Source organism: Daktulosphaira vitifoliae, unplaced genomic scaffold (genome assembly GCF_025091365.1).
Source record: "Daktulosphaira vitifoliae isolate Bord-2020 unplaced genomic scaffold, ASM2509136v1 Scaffold_5, whole genome shotgun sequence".
Taxonomy (NCBI): Eukaryota; Metazoa; Arthropoda; class Insecta; order Hemiptera; family Phylloxeridae; genus Daktulosphaira; species Daktulosphaira vitifoliae.
The window spans coordinates 20,975,851-20,992,336 of NW_026099576.1; the positions used below are offsets into that span (position 1 = coordinate 20,975,851).

The following is a 16,486-nucleotide window of genomic DNA, read 5'->3' on the forward strand; positions in this document are numbered from 1 at the left end:
CATTAAAGTTTTTTATTTTAGCTTCGATACGACGCTGAGAAGGCATTTTTTAATATGATATATTTTTATTTATTTATTATTATTATTTTTTTTGTGTCTATTACCACTCAATCTCATCTTTCAATACCTTCTCAGCTTCGCATCGAAGCTACAAAACTTAATAATTAATAAATCAAAAAATATATAAAATTAAATAATACCAAAAATAATTTTTTTCTTAATATAATTATTATTTTAACTTATGTTGTAATAAAATAATATTTATAAGTTTTGTATATTCTATATTATCTTCGAAACAAGGTTGCCGAATCCGCAGTGCCGAAAAGTTCCATTATCAATTTTTAGTGGTTGCTCATTAAGTATTTATATAAGTATAATAAAGCATTTGATGATGATAAATCCTCAAAAATTTATTATCGTAACACAATTTGATTTTTTGAATTCAAATTTGAATTCATTTTCAACGCTTTTAATGTGTTAATGTATTATATTTTCGTTTAAATAAATATGCACGTATTATATTTTTCAGTTTTTTATTTTAATTTTATTAAACATAAGAACAAATAATGGGAAGTTAATATCAATAAACGTTATATTTTTATAACTTGGTGAAATATTTTAAATATAATGTTGTAGTAAGTGTGGACGTAAAGACTGTCACAAATACAGCGGATTTACAAAAAATAATAATAGGGTGATAGTAATCCAAAATATTAATTTAAGCAATATTCTTTAAATTATACATGTGAAATCTATTAATTAAAAATTAACAATAATAAAATAATGAATTTTTCAAATCTACTTTTTAAATTCATATCGTTTATACATAGCCTTTACGATTTAGTGAAGCCTAAGTCTATAAATTTTGCATATATCTCTTAAGTTTACCATCAATATCATTGTTCATACAGTGTAAAATTTTTCCGAAACCCAGATTTTCATAACAAGATTTGTAAACATCTTCACAAAAATTGTCAAAATAATCACGAGCATCAAAAGCAATTTGAAATTCCTCACCGTAAATTGAACCATTTAATTGATTATTTGATGATTTTTTTACATTTTTAAAATCTTCTATAAAAGCATCTTCATTTTTAAAAGTATTAATTTCACACCGGGTATGATATTGACCTAGATCGGTGCTTAACTTTTTACTAAAAATCCTAAAATGTTCACTAAAAATTTGTAAAAGATTATTAACCTTTCTGATTTCTTTTTCTTCACTTGAAACTATTAAGCGATCATTATAAAATGTATTGTTTTTCAATAAACGGCGAAAATCTGAAACCCATTCTAAAACGTTCTGTAAACTCGATAAGGAGCTTAAATTAACACTCCATATTGATGATCTATTTAAACTAATTAATGCATCATACAATCCTTTAAGCATTCTTTGGGAGTTGCTTAATGAGTTAAAAAATAATATCAAACAATTGTGATAATATTGCTTTGCATGTGTGTTGCATACATTCATTGTAGCATTTATTAATGTACGATAATTTTTCATTATTTCTGTAAATCGACATCTTAATAATTGTGATACATGCTCTTTTTTTATACGAAAATTTATGTTACTAACTTCGTCTTTTATTACATAATCTACGCTGAAATATTTTTCATAATATTTAAATTTTAAATGATTCATCTCTGTCCAGCCAGATTGTACACGCATAATGTTAAGAGCGGCAATTCCATCATTTTGTTTTGTTTCAGGATCTATTGGAGGTATAAATCTATATTGAAAAAAGTATATTTTGATTATTACACAATTTCATAGATGATATAAATTTAATTATTATTAATGAAACATTATTTAATTTTTATTCAGATGAATTATGTAAAAATGTTTAAAAATGTAGAATTTATATTTAAAATTAATATTTATATGTTAAAGTATTGATAAATTTAAAAAATAATAGTATTTTAAAAGTATTTCTTTCGTACATTTTTACGAGCTAATTAATACTTTTGGGTAAATAGTGTGCATAACCTTACGTTTAACATTTATTACGCACAAAAATAGGTATTTATTTATAGGAACACACATTAAAAACACGTCAATAAATAGAAAAAAATACCAAAATAATGGTGTTGCACAATCTTACTAAAATGTAATTTTTTTCCAATAAATCAACTATTTAAAAAGATATAAAATATTGATTTGCTATACCAATATTTTAATATGTTTGTTGATTTTGTAACGATATTATTTCTTAATTTTTAAATTTTTAAACATCCGTTGAATATTTACTTTATAAAACGTTTCACAAATTGTTATAGTAATAATATACTGAAGCTTTAATTGTACATTTTTTTTATTATCTTAAAACATATTGAGCTATTTAATATAAAATATAAAATAAGAAAATAAATTTCAATATATGAATTCTTACTTGGCTAATATGGGGTTAAGAAATTGTTCAAAGCCTAGATTTTTGTACCAAAATTCTATAGTTCCATTGTATAACAGATTAAGATTATTCTTTATTGAATTTACAACTTCATGGATAGTTTTAGTATTTTTATCCACAATACTCATTTTAAATAATTCAGCTATTAGAGAAGTGTCCATTGTACTTTTATTATTTTCAACAAATTTGTTTATTAATACTATTGCTTCTGTATAAAAATGTTTTAATTTATTAAATTTAATTTCAGATGTATGAGCTAATTTGTGATCTGGATTTGGTAATTCGTTAAGATCAAATTCAGGATTTGGTGATTCGTTAAGATCAAAAGACCTAGTCTCTAAACTTATTTCTAAGACAAATTGATATATAAAGTCAATTTCATCAATTATAGGATGCGGCACAGAGCCTCCAGTAAATAAAAACCTTATATCTATGTAACTGATAAACTTCATAACACTGTGGAGACTTACAATCATAGTCTTGGATTTTATCAATTCTTTTTCAAGTAATTTTACACAGCCAATAAAATTTAACGGTGATTCTTTATTCTCGAATTTCTGACATAAGCTGATAATGATACCAAAGCCATCGAGGAATTTTTTTAGAATATCAGTGTATTTGAAATTGAGTACACTTATTGTATAACGATATCTATTAGTGAATTCTTGCAAGCCCGTCTTTGGCAGGAGAGCTTCCACTATACCAGTATAATTATTTGAATCTTGTCTTCTATACAATAGAATTTGAGAACAAATGTGATTCACCACTTCTTCGATATATAAGGCATATTTCATATGATAATTATTTCTGCAATGAACTCCTTCATCTGGTTTCAATACGAAAACAACAATGGATATTAAAATAATCAAATAAAATTTCATTGTAAAAAAATACTAATATGAAAAACTACTCGTTTAATATTTAATAGTACAATTACAACCTGATAGTTTAATAATGAACAAGTGCAAATGTCTTCATTATTTTTATATCATTTTTTCTTTAATAAAAATATGTATAAAGAATATAAATTGTTTTCTTACATTGGTAAAAATATATTTCCATCAAATAAAGCAGGTTTTTTCAAATAATTTTTTATAGGATGTATAAAATATATTGTCACCCACAATATGTTGATAAAATTCCTCTTTGAAATTCTGTGTTTATAACATCAAAATTGCTTATAAGAACTTTTTATGCTATATTATATTATTTTATATAATGAGACCTGATTAATACTTTCAAAAATAATTTAATTTGAATAATATTTAAAAGATTTATTTAAATTAAAAACAAAATTATAGTTTCATTTTCAATATTTTAATTTGATCAAAATGAAATGCGGGTTTTCAATTTCGAACAAATTTTGAGCATCCTGTAATTATTATTATTTGTTTTAGGTGTTAATTTACGAATTTCAATATATACATAAACGATTGAAATACTTGTATGTAAATATGTATTTCAGTTTGAATATGTGTCATATTGTAAAAAAAATATATGGTTGGAATAACTAAGTTTAACTTATTTAATTTTATTAAAAAATTTAAGAGATAGAAAATCAAATAAAAGAATTATAAATTATCGAAACCTTGAAATATGATTACATGACGTGTTAATGCCATAGAATAACAATGTAATAGAATACATTGTGTTCTATTGAAAATAATTAAAATTTTAATGTCATAAATGCTTTTATTTGTTTAATTTGTTCGAAAATCTTTTTAAAACTTATTTTTATTTTAAATATGTTTGTTGTGTGTATAGTGTAGCGGTTTAATTTATCTACTAATTAAAAAATGTATGAATATCCAAATTTAAATATATTATTTTAAGAAATGAAATAAAATCAAAACAAATAAACTAAAAAACCAAAAAAATAAAAAACTTAGTGTAATAAATATATCCAAATCATGAAATACGTTTACATATATCCTACGAACAAATAAAATATTTTAACATCATTTAGACTTTTATTTGTTCAGTTTGTCTAAAGATCTTTTAATAACTATTTTTTATTTTAAATGTCATTGTAGCGTATAAGGTAAAAAAACCCAGCACAGGAGGGTCGCGGCATAGTAGTGACGTGGCATAGTTGGATCAAGTATAATGATATTTGACAGTGATTAAAATCACTATCAAAAAAAAAAACGTTTTGATGCAAATCTTTAGATAGTGTTTAATTTTAAAAAAATTGGTGGATTATTCCAAAAGCTACGTGATCTGCTAGTTCCTTATTAATATTCAGATTAAGATAAAGTATGTCGAATAAAAAAGGGATTATTAAAAAATATTATTTCTCATAAAAAAATTGTGTTGATCCATACACTTTTCAATAAGTTATAGCATTATAAAGTTAAAAATGTAAAAAATAAAATCAAGAATTTCCACACATAAATAGCATTTAGTGGCCATTTTCACCGTGAAGATAAAATTAAGTCCGAAATTTTTTTTTTCCATAATAAAGTATACTACATTATCTTTAATTTAAGATATATATAAAAGTGTCAGCTTTCCAGAACATTTTCAAAAGTCAAGTTAAAAAGTTGTCATTTTAAATCCCCCCCTGTGAGCAGGTAAAGGGTCAGATTTATAAAAAAAATATACCAAATGATAGGTAAAGACATCATGCAAATATAAAAAAAAATTTTATTTATTCATACATTTTTCAAAAAGTTATAGCATTATAAAATTAAAAATATATAAAAGAATTTTTTTACATAAATCTAATTTTTTTCTATTAACTGATGTCTGTTTTCATCGTGAAGACAAAATAAAGTCCGAAAGTGCTGGTAAAGACATCGTGCATCTATAAAAAAAAATTATATTGATATGTTCATTTTTGAAAAAATTACGGCAGTTTTTAGTAAAAAAAATTGAAAAAATTGAAAAAATTGAAAAAATTAGCGAATTTTAAATTTGTAATTTTTTTAGAGGTTTCCCCCATTTACGGGGAACGACGGAAATTTTTTCAATTTTTGAGGGTATTGTTTTTGACTAGATACGATTTGTGATCTTTTGACGTATCGTTGAAAGATATCCGTTCGGTGAGAGCTGAGAAAAAGAGGTAACAGTCACAAAAAAAAAAACACATCATAGTAAAACTAATACCTTCTCAGCTTCGCATCGAAGCTAAAAATTTATGCTTTAATTTAATATTTTTATGTGTAAATAGCCCTTTTTTACTAATTAGTAAATTTGTCAAAATTTAAAGGCGATAAAAAAAATATAATCACGTAATTGAAATGCACCCGAAAATTTGGTTCTCAAAAAGGATGAGAAACATTAAAACTATTGAGCTATTCTATAGTTATAGAATCGATTTGAATAGTTGTAAAAACTATTCGGTTGCATAAAAAATTTGGAATAGATATTCCATAGTTTGTAATATTTTTAAAAATGACCATTATAAGTGGTTATAAACTATAATAATCTTATTCCAAGAATTATATTTCACTAAAAAAATAAAATATTTTTCCAAACAAAAATACAATTAATGGCTTAAATCAATATTTTAAATAAACCTCATTAATAATATTTTTAGTCGGCAATTGAAACTATAATGAAATATTGGTTCAAGTTGAGGTAAAGTACTAAAAAATAAAAAAAATGTTTTATTACTTTTAAACTAGTTAAAAACTCTGGTTTTTATATTTTATATAAAAAAATTATACTATCATCTAAAAAAAAAGTAAAATACATATTTTATCCGTGAATTATATTTAGAAATAGAAAAATCCCAAAATATTTCTGTAGTACCCTAAAAAACCCAACACAGGAAGACAAAACTGCTCTACATTAAAAATTAATTTTCTGCTATCATCCCTTATAAACTAAACTTTCGACTTTCAAATGGAAACCCAAAATTTTTGTTTATACTAAAAAACCCCAGCAGAGGGATGACGCGATATAAGTATAGTTGATATCTGACAGTGATTCACATGACTATCAAAAAACACTTCGATAAATATGTTAAATTTTTTGTTGAATGCATTTTGAAGTCAAATAATATGGTCCGGTAATTTTTCTTTTTTTCATCATAAAATATTGTTAATAAGCTTCAATTTTATATAGGTTTGATGAATGCAGATGTCCTAGAACATTTCAACATTTGAAAATATGTATTCTTTTTTTTTAATTGCAATTTTTTTTACTTTGACAGCCAATTAGCAGAACGATTATGGAGTGGGTTATTTTTTTATATTGTAGTACATTTCAAAATCTTTAATTTTGTATTGATTAAAAGCTGTCAGATATATTATCGTGATTTTGAGATATTTTTTTAAATTATTAAAACTGAGAGTTTATCAAATTTTCGGTGACAACTATTAAGTTCAACTATATTAAAACCGGATTCTTTTTATGCAAAATCTAACAAAATTGGTTCAGTGAGAGCTTAGAATTTTCATAGACAAACACAAAAATAGTGCACAATATCACAAAAACAATAATTTCACCGCTTCACATCGAAATTAAAATTAGGAAATTTTCATTTAGTCATCAAAATAGTTTACCTACGATTATAATAAAGCAATGAAGCAATATTTCTCGGGTTAAGCTGGGATGAGTATGGGTTGGGATACAAAATACAACAAAGTAACCCATTTTAATTAAAATAAAAATAAAACTTCATAGACACAAATTTAATAATCTCGCAAAATACTGCAATGTAATATTAATTATTTTTTTTTAATATTATATAGTTTTCTTTTTAATCTAACCGAAAATTTATGTTTTTAAATTATAACCTGTAATATCAGCTTGTTTAACGGCTTTATATCTACAACAAATATCGGTTTATTAGATGTTGGAAAAAATTTATATCAACTAACCCCTATTCTACTAATGAGTACTCGACTCATTTATTTTACACATTGTTTAAATATAAGTGGAGAGATAATTTTCAATATTCATTAATATTGCATCATGAGATTTTCTCTTGTACCCTAAGCAATTTATCAAACAAATAAATTTGTAGAGATAACAATATCATTGTGTAAATACTTACCTCGAATATATTTTGTAAGAAGTATGATTTTCATAAATATAATGTAATCTTATTTAACTATTATGGTATAATTCAAAATTAGGAGAGATTGGGCAAGTTAACACCCTTAAACTTAAATTAAATATTTTAAGGAAGTATTCATGAAATTTTAAATTTGACAGAAAAACTATTTGATATATTAAGAGTTCTTTATGAATTAGATAAAAATAAAAATATCAAATTCGTCATCTTGCTCCAGGCGTGGTGCAAGTTTACATTATTTAGGTTAAGCTTAAAAAAAACATTTTATTTGATCTACAAAGAAATTAAAAATATAGTATAAAAATATTTAATCGGGAAATCGATCTGATAACTTTATAAGGTATGTTTCTTGATAATTATTTTTTATTTTTTCAGGAATCGAGCTAGTTTAAGTAATTATAACAAATTATTGTATCAATATAAATTTTGTATTTTAATAACTTTCCCCACTTTCTTTATATTCAAAATTCTTATACTCCCTTAATTTAAATAAGAATTAATATTTTAAATATTTTATTTGTCATATTTTTCTTTAGCTATTGCAATAAAAAAAATGTTGATTTATTTATTTAAATTCACTTTAAACATAACAATAACAATATCAATTTTTCAGAAATAGTTTAAATTTAAAAAAACCCATGTGTTTATTTAAATTATTTTTAAAGGATTTATCATTATTTGGCCAATACATTTAATAATATTTCTATAAAAAGTTCGCAAACATAATTACGTTTTATTGAAATCCAAAATTATTACCTCAAATCCGAGCGTCAAACTGTCTCACTCTCTTCTAAACAAAAAAGATTTACATATAAAAATAGACTCAACTAAAATACCATTTTTTGGAGATTGTGATGTATCCACTTTGAATTAATATACTTTTATTAATCAAGAAATACGAAACATAGTTTTTAGAGTAAATTAAAAGGTCAACATCAGCAAAATTTAATAACTCTGTTATATTTAAAATATTTTTCTTATTAAAAAAATTTCAGGATCACTTTTCAATTTTTAAGGATAATGTATGTCTTCAACAAGATATAATTTGGGATCATTTTCAAAAAACACTTCATTTAAAAAAGAATGATTATTTTCTTTATTACTACCAATTAAAATTTCGTATAAATTCGGTTATTAAAAAAAAAATATTACAATTATAAGTGTAGCGAAAATTCTGAATTTTTCATTTTTGACAACTGCAGAATTTCGAGATTATGTTCTAAATAACTAAACTTGAGAATTTTTGTTTTTAATTTTCGAAAAAATGTCTTTAACTAGATCAAACTCATGGTCTTTTGACGTATTAGTGAAAAAAATCGGTCCAGTAAGCACTGTGAATTTTTATTGACTGACACAAAATAATCATATCATGATAAATGCAATACACTTTTAGCTTTGCATTAAAGCTAACAGCATTTAAGAGGAATTTTAATGAACAAAAAAAATGACCATCTATATTTATAAATTTGGAAAAAAATTACTTTAATTAAATGTTAGAAAATTAAGAATTTTAATATGTAAGAATTTTTAAAATAAAATGTTTAACAAAAATAAGACTTAAAACTATTATATGTATAAATATATCGTTTCCTCTGTTGCTAAATAATGTAACTAGATTTTTCGTACTTTATCAAGATGTACAAAATAATAATCTATTTTGATATGGATAAAAAGAGTTTTTTTAAATATTCTTTATTCTAAAACCACTCAGAACGTGTACCAACATTCAAAGTATAAATTAACTGAAAAATATTTCGAAATTTCGAATGATGTGCTTAAGTTACGAATACCCGACATTATCTTATATAATACACACATAAAGTATTAGTAATTTATTTATTTATAAGAATTATAGATTTTTCTCGTGAAAAATGACAACTTACAAAAATAATCAATTAAATATATTTATAATTATTGGAAAAAAAGGGATATACGTTGCAAATAGATCTCCATGTAAATATATTCCCACTTAATAAATACTTATTGCTCATGTAACTCAGTTCATTGCTGTACAACACTCTGAAAACCAATAGACAATGTTGAATAATGTCTTTTATTGTTACATACAAATAAGTATACCGTCACAGACGTGACGTGTTTTAAATTGCTTTTGTTCTTACATGCCAATTTTGTTTACATAACAATAGACACTTTTTTTTTTCCCGAAGAAAATGTAGAAGATTCATATTAATATGTATGTAAAAACAAATATATTTCAAAACAAGAATGATATCCCGGGGTTCTACATAAAAATTAACAGTTAACTTTTTAATTAGAAATTATTTCTAATTACGCTAAAATTATTGAACTGAACATAGACCAATCATCATTTCAGGATGCTCAATTAAAGGATTTTACGATAAGAGTTTACGGTCCTACAATGAGGTTTCTCAAAAGATTTAAACTAAGAACTTCTAAATTACAAAGAGAGATAAATAACCACCGTCGGGTCAAGATTCATCAACGACATTTAATTTAACAACTATTTACAGTGCTAGGGTAAATACAAATATTCTCAATTTATAAAGTCTATAAAGTCCTAAAAATTTTTTGTTAGTATGGAAATTATTTCAATTTATTCCCGTACATCTTTTAATTTTTAATGATAAAATTAAAAGATTAGTTAGTCATAAAATTTAAACATAAAATAGGTTAAAATTATTCATTAAATAATCTAATTTTACGTCATCGACTTCATTATACATAAAATGAATTATTTTCACTAAAATGATTTTGTTGTTTATTGCAATGAAATATTTAATACAGTAAATGAAATCATATATATTTATATATACAAAATAATCAAAATTTGGTAAGACGAATATTTTTTTTAAAAAATTTAGAGAATTTTAAACTTATGTAAAGAGAATAAATTTTACGTTCAAAGAACTTTATTATAATATGTAGTAAAACATTTTTTTCATCCCCTCAGGGATAAAAATCCTTTACTATAACATAATAACATTTTAATAACTATATATCAAAATTTTTCATTACATTTTATGTGTAATACGATGTAATGAGTTATTAACACATTTAAACAGTTAAAAAAATTTTTACGCTAAGATAGTACAAAATAAAATCAATGTAATCCTCTTGTTTTAAATAAAAAATTTGTTTTAAAGTGTATATTACCTACATTTTAGCTATATAAGTTTAAGGTTAAAATAAATATTTTCGAATAAAAAAAAGAGAAGTGATTCTCTTTCATCACTTTCTTAATACGCCAATGCAAAGTTCACTAATTTTTTAAAAACACTTTCAAATAAGTTTTTGTACGACAAATTATTAAAATTTTGCAATTTTTACACAAAAAATTTAGTTTTTTCTTTAACTTTAATGTACGTTTTCACCACATAGATAAGTCCAGAAATCAAATTTTTTTTCTCAAAAATTAATTACATAAGCTTTAATTAAAGATATATATAAAAGTTTTAATACATCCGGAATGTTTTAAAGTTAAGTTGAAAAAGTTCTCATTTTTTAAGTATGTTTAAAGCTTTGGTCCCTTTTGTATATAGGGAAATGATCCGATTAAAAAAAAACATGACAATAATGACAACTTTTCACAAAAAATTAACCATTTGAACTTAACTTTTGAATATGTGACGGAAATATTGATAATTTTATTTATATATTAAATTAAAGATTATGTAATGTGCTTTAATATAAACGAAAAAAAATTTGTTTTTAGCTTCGATGCGAAGCTGAGAAGGTATTGGTTTTAATATGATATGTTTTCTTTTTTCTTTTTTTTTTTTGTGTCAGTCGCCACTTTTTCTTAGCTCTCACCGAACGGATTTCTTTCAACGATACGTCAAAGATCACAAATCGTATCTAATCGAAAACAATACCCTCAAAAATTTTAAAAATTTCCCTCGTTCCCCGTAAATGAGGGAAACCTCCAAAAAAATTACAAATTTAAAATTCGCTAATTTTCGAAATTTTTTTAATTTTTTTTACTAAAAACTGCCGTAATTTTTTCAAAAATGAACATAGCAATATAATTTTTTTTTTTTTTATAGATGCTTGATGTCTTTACTTATCATTTGGTATATTTTTTTTGTAAATCTGACACTTAACCTGCCCACAGGGGGGGATTTAAAATGACAACTTTTTCACAAAAAATTAACTTTTTCAACTTAACTTTTGAAAATGTTCCGGAAGGTCTGACACTTTTATATATATCTTAAATTAAAGCTAATGTAATGTACTTTAATTTGAAAAAAAAAAATTTGACCTCTGGACTTGTCTTCATGGTGAAAACGGCTACCGAATGCTATTTTTGTGTGAAAATTCTCGAGTTTATAATTTACATTTCTAACTTTATTATGTTATAACTTTTTGAAAAATGTATGGATCAATACAATTTTTTCATGAGAAGTAGTATTTATATACATCTTTCATTGGATATACNATGAGAAATAATATTTTTTAATAATCTCTTTTTCATTTGACATACTATATCTTAATCAGGATATTAATAAGGAACTAGCAGATCATGTAGCTTTTGGAATAATTCACCAATTTTTTAAAATTAAACACTATCTAAAGATTTGCATCGAAGCGTTTATTTTTGATAGTGATTTTAATCACTGTCAGATATCATTATACTTGATCCAACTATGCCACGTCATCACTGTGCCGCGACCCCCCTGTGCTGGGTTTTTTATTATGAATTGATCTAGTGGACCTTTTAATTTTAAATTTAAATTTATATTTTTTTCTATAACAAATGATCATAAATATAATATAGTTAAAGATATTAGATAATTATTCTCTATACAAACAATTAATATCATTCATTTCTAACATTATTAAAGAACTCTTTGTCGAAATAGGTTTGATATGATAATAGGTTTCAACTACAAAATTAAATAATTGTACTTTGTAATTTATCAGTTTTTTAACTGTATTTGTGTGTGTTACTACTAGTATGTATTACTCCAGATTTTTTGATAACATCTTACAATATAAATAACTTCTAAAAAAATTATATTGGGTTTCATCTGATTAAACAATGGATTTTTACAATTAAAATCAATTTTTATTATATATTCAATTGAGTAGATTTTATTAACATCATTTTGTTTGGTTTTTTTAGTTAAAGTAAATCAGTAAAATAAATTGTACTATTATTATTATAATTAATTTAAAAAAATCAACTTTAAAGAACCAAGAAAATGTGTTAAAATTTATATTTTGCACTAATTATTTTTAATGTATTAAAAATCAAAATAATTAATAATTTGAAAAAAAAAATTTTTTTTGTTTTAAATATTTTTTTATACTTAAATACTCATTTTAAGAATTTGTAATAATATTAAAACTTAAAAGTCATAGATAAAGTCTAATTTCATTTGATTTAGATAAGCATATTTTTGATTCCGATGTAGGTTTCTTGTAGACCAATTTATTTATGACCTACTTCACTCCAATTGTTTATTTCACAAAATCTCTCGATGAAGCTATTATATATAAACAGAATTGGCACTGATAAAAATTTACATGGTCAATATAGGGAAGTAATTAGAGTCAGTCCACCATTTTTATGTAGGTAAATCAGTGTGACCACTATTTAAATGTGACTAAAACTGTATATACCTTTTTCAAAATGTAAAGTAACAATTTTAATTATGGTATTTGTTTTATATTTTTGAACGTGCACAACACTACATAAATATTTAAGTTTTAATATATTTAAATAATATAATAATAGGATAATTCAAATTAATAAAACAAAAACACCAAAAATAATGATTCGTGTTCAATTGAATTATACATTTTTTAAATATTTCATACAAAAATTTCTAAAATGTTTCATTAATTATTTTATAAAATACATCATAGTAAAATTAATACCTTCTCAGCTTTGCATCAAAACTAAAAACAAAAAAGAATCAATTAACATAATAATGAAGTTTCAAAATCAACATACACATTCATCGCATAAATTATACAATAATTATCAATTAATAAATTAAAGTATAATAAAAGCTTTTTCTAAAACATGTAAATGTATTTTATTAATGTTTTAGTATATCAAATTTCTTATGTTTTCTCGGTTTTGATAAAATATTTTTGTTTAAAAATTTTAAAGAACTAAATATTCTCAGTCTTATTAAAAGGTTTTTTAAAAACTCATAATCAAATTTTGGACATTGGTGCTTAAAGGGAATATTACTTATTAAATTTCTTATTTCTTTTCCTACATTATTGTTTACAGCAATTATTGGAAATAAGTGGATAAATTTACATTATGGCAAGCCTTAATATATGTAAAAAATAAATTTATCTGACTAATTTTGAGATGTAGAATAACTAATACATATACCGCAATTATGTTTTTCGAGTTATGGAGATTGCCACGAACTGATAATGCTTCGACATTCATATACTCTGACACTGTAAAAAAATCCTCCGAATACATTTACTCCGACAACAATTACTACTAATACATGGTTACAATAATTTGGATTTTACTACGACGATGAATACTCCGAATAAGACTATTAATTGATTGCTCCGAATGAAATTTGCTCCGAATATTGATTATTTGCGAAAACGATTAAAAATTATAAAATTTCGGATTAAATAAGTATCGTAGCAATACATTATCTGATGGAAAAATATAACCCTTATCACTAATTAATAAATATTAATTAATACAATAAAATAGCGTTATAATTAATTACTGTCTATTAACGAATAATTATTACAATAAAGGTCCTCGAAATGTATCCGACTTTTGATAAAATAGGTACATAAAGGTAAGGAAGGGGGCTTTGAACTAGAACAACCCCAGTTATATAACTGGTGTGAGCCCTTAAATTTTTTTTTTTTTTTGAGGGGAAAAAAGAGCGATTCCAATCTTCGGACGTAAAATATTTTTTGCCTCTCCTTATTAGTGCCTATTATTATAACATTTAATTAGTTTAGTTAAAAAATATAGAGGTACGTGTCACTGATGATAGGATTCGTCATTAAACTAGCTATTATTATTATTAACGCTACAATATTATTATTCGTCTATATTTAAACGAATAGTTTTTCACTTCTATTTTAAATATTAGAAAAAACCTGTGTACACAATAAAAGACAATTAATTTTGTGCGTTTGAGAAGCGATAAAGATTTCCACATTAAAATCTAGACTAGATATAATTTAAAAATAAATTAATAAAATATTTTTACTAACTAATAGTAGTAATGATACACAAGTTACAGCATAAAATAAATTAAATGGACTAGACATCTTTGTTACTTTATTAATAACAAAAAAAAAAAAATGTATCAAATGTTAGTTTACAAGTGATGAGTAGATATTTTTAAGGGGAATAACAATTATTTAATATTATATAATGTTTAACTACTGATAAATAAAATATCAAAGAATAACACTTGTGAAAAATAATGGAGTGCAATGTTAAAAATATGTGAAGTCTAATTTTGTAACAATTTCATTGTAATTATTATTAAAAAAAGAAAAGGTTATTCAGATATTTTTTTCAAGGAAATTTGAAACTGATTTTAATAAATGTATATTAGATTTTAAAGAAAAAGAACTTTAAATAAATAATTTTTTACTCCTTAATATTTTTACCTTTTCTTTGAGTACCACTAGAGATTATAATGGTTTTACTAATAATTTAACATTGATTATAAAACTCATGTCACAAAATGAAAATTGTTTAACAATGAGTTAATATATTTTTACTTTTAGACGACACACAGAATTTTTAAATAAGAAAAAATTAATTCTACTTATATATAACCAAAACTTACTCATTCTTAGCATAACTTATATTAGAACTTGTAGCAAAATTACACAGTTTAATATTATTTTTATTTTTTTATATAAAAGTTAAAGATTATTTTAGTAATTATTTTTCAATTAAAATTGCCGAAAGAAAAATTAATCATAATCCACTGAGTCAACACAAACCTATTGGAAGAAACTTCCAGAAAGTCAAGACTAAAAATGTGTATTCAAAAATTACTGCATTGAAGTTAGATATACTATGTTGTTTTTACACTTAGATATCCTAATGCAGCACAGAAAAAAATGTAGTCATCCCCAAGAATCATGAGACATACATGGAAGAAATTTCTTTCTTAACCTTAAGGTCCTATTGCACTACATCCAAAATTATTGAATAGACCTCAAGGGTTCTCAGTTTATGGGTTCTGCATCCGAACAAATAATAAGATATTATTTGTCGTGATATGCTTAATACTTTGCATTACGCATCTCACAATTATCAATGAAAAATGTATAATCTGTATTTTAAATAACTTGTAAACAAACATATAATTTATCTGTCATAACAAATACAATGTTCAACACAATTTCTTATTATTTACATATATGTCAAGTAATCTATTGTTAACTATGCTATCAATATAATTATCATGTAATGTATACTTTAAAACAATAAAATATAATCATAAATAACACAAACGGCAATATCCCTGAATATGGGAGTACCTTTTTAGTACTATAAAAAGCACTAATATCCATTGAAAAGCCAGCTCCAGAACTCCAGCTCAAGCTAGTTCGTTCTTACGAACTACTCTTGCTCCTACATTTTTGATCACGGCCCCGTGCTGCCGTTTGAGTTATTTTATTGTGTATACCTTATTTGTGTTTAAAATTTATTTTAGTCTATAAAGACATTATTACCATAAATAAATAATATTGAGTAAAAATTGGCATTTCTGGTAAATACTTCATTTATCTTCTTGAATATTATAGAATACGAAGGTAAGTCAATTTATATCATCCCATTTATTTAGAGTTAATAATCTGAGTAAGGAACGATAAAGTAATAGATCTATAATTCCTTTTAGCATCAAGAGTAATTTTGTTAGTCGGATTACCGCCCTGTGCCTAAAAATAGTTTAAAAACCTAATGTGTATCTGATTATATTAATAGACACTTCAACTGGATATTCGAGGGTCGTTACCGCCCCGTTACCTCAGTGTCCTATTAAAGGTGTTTACAAATTTATTAGCTCATATTCCTCAATAAAGACGACATACATTTATT

At 23.7% G+C, this 16,486-nt stretch overlaps 2 protein-coding genes across 2 annotated transcripts in view; one reads left to right on the forward strand and one right to left on the reverse strand.

The window, feature by feature from the left end:
* Window positions 1-16,486, forward strand: part of LOC126907928 (uncharacterized) — a 134,793-nt gene that overhangs the window by 91,768 nt on the left and 26,539 nt on the right. The window lies entirely within an intron of this gene.
* Window positions 548-3,292, reverse strand: LOC126907924 (uncharacterized). The gene is made up of 2 exons (XM_050689616.1): window positions 2,394-3,292; window positions 548-1,733 (listed from the first exon to the last, which is right to left on the reverse strand). Exons 1-2 carry the CDS (start codon window positions 3,290-3,292, stop codon window positions 857-859), a joined length of 1,776 nt encoding a protein of 591 aa, XP_050545573.1. The 3' UTR covers window positions 548-856.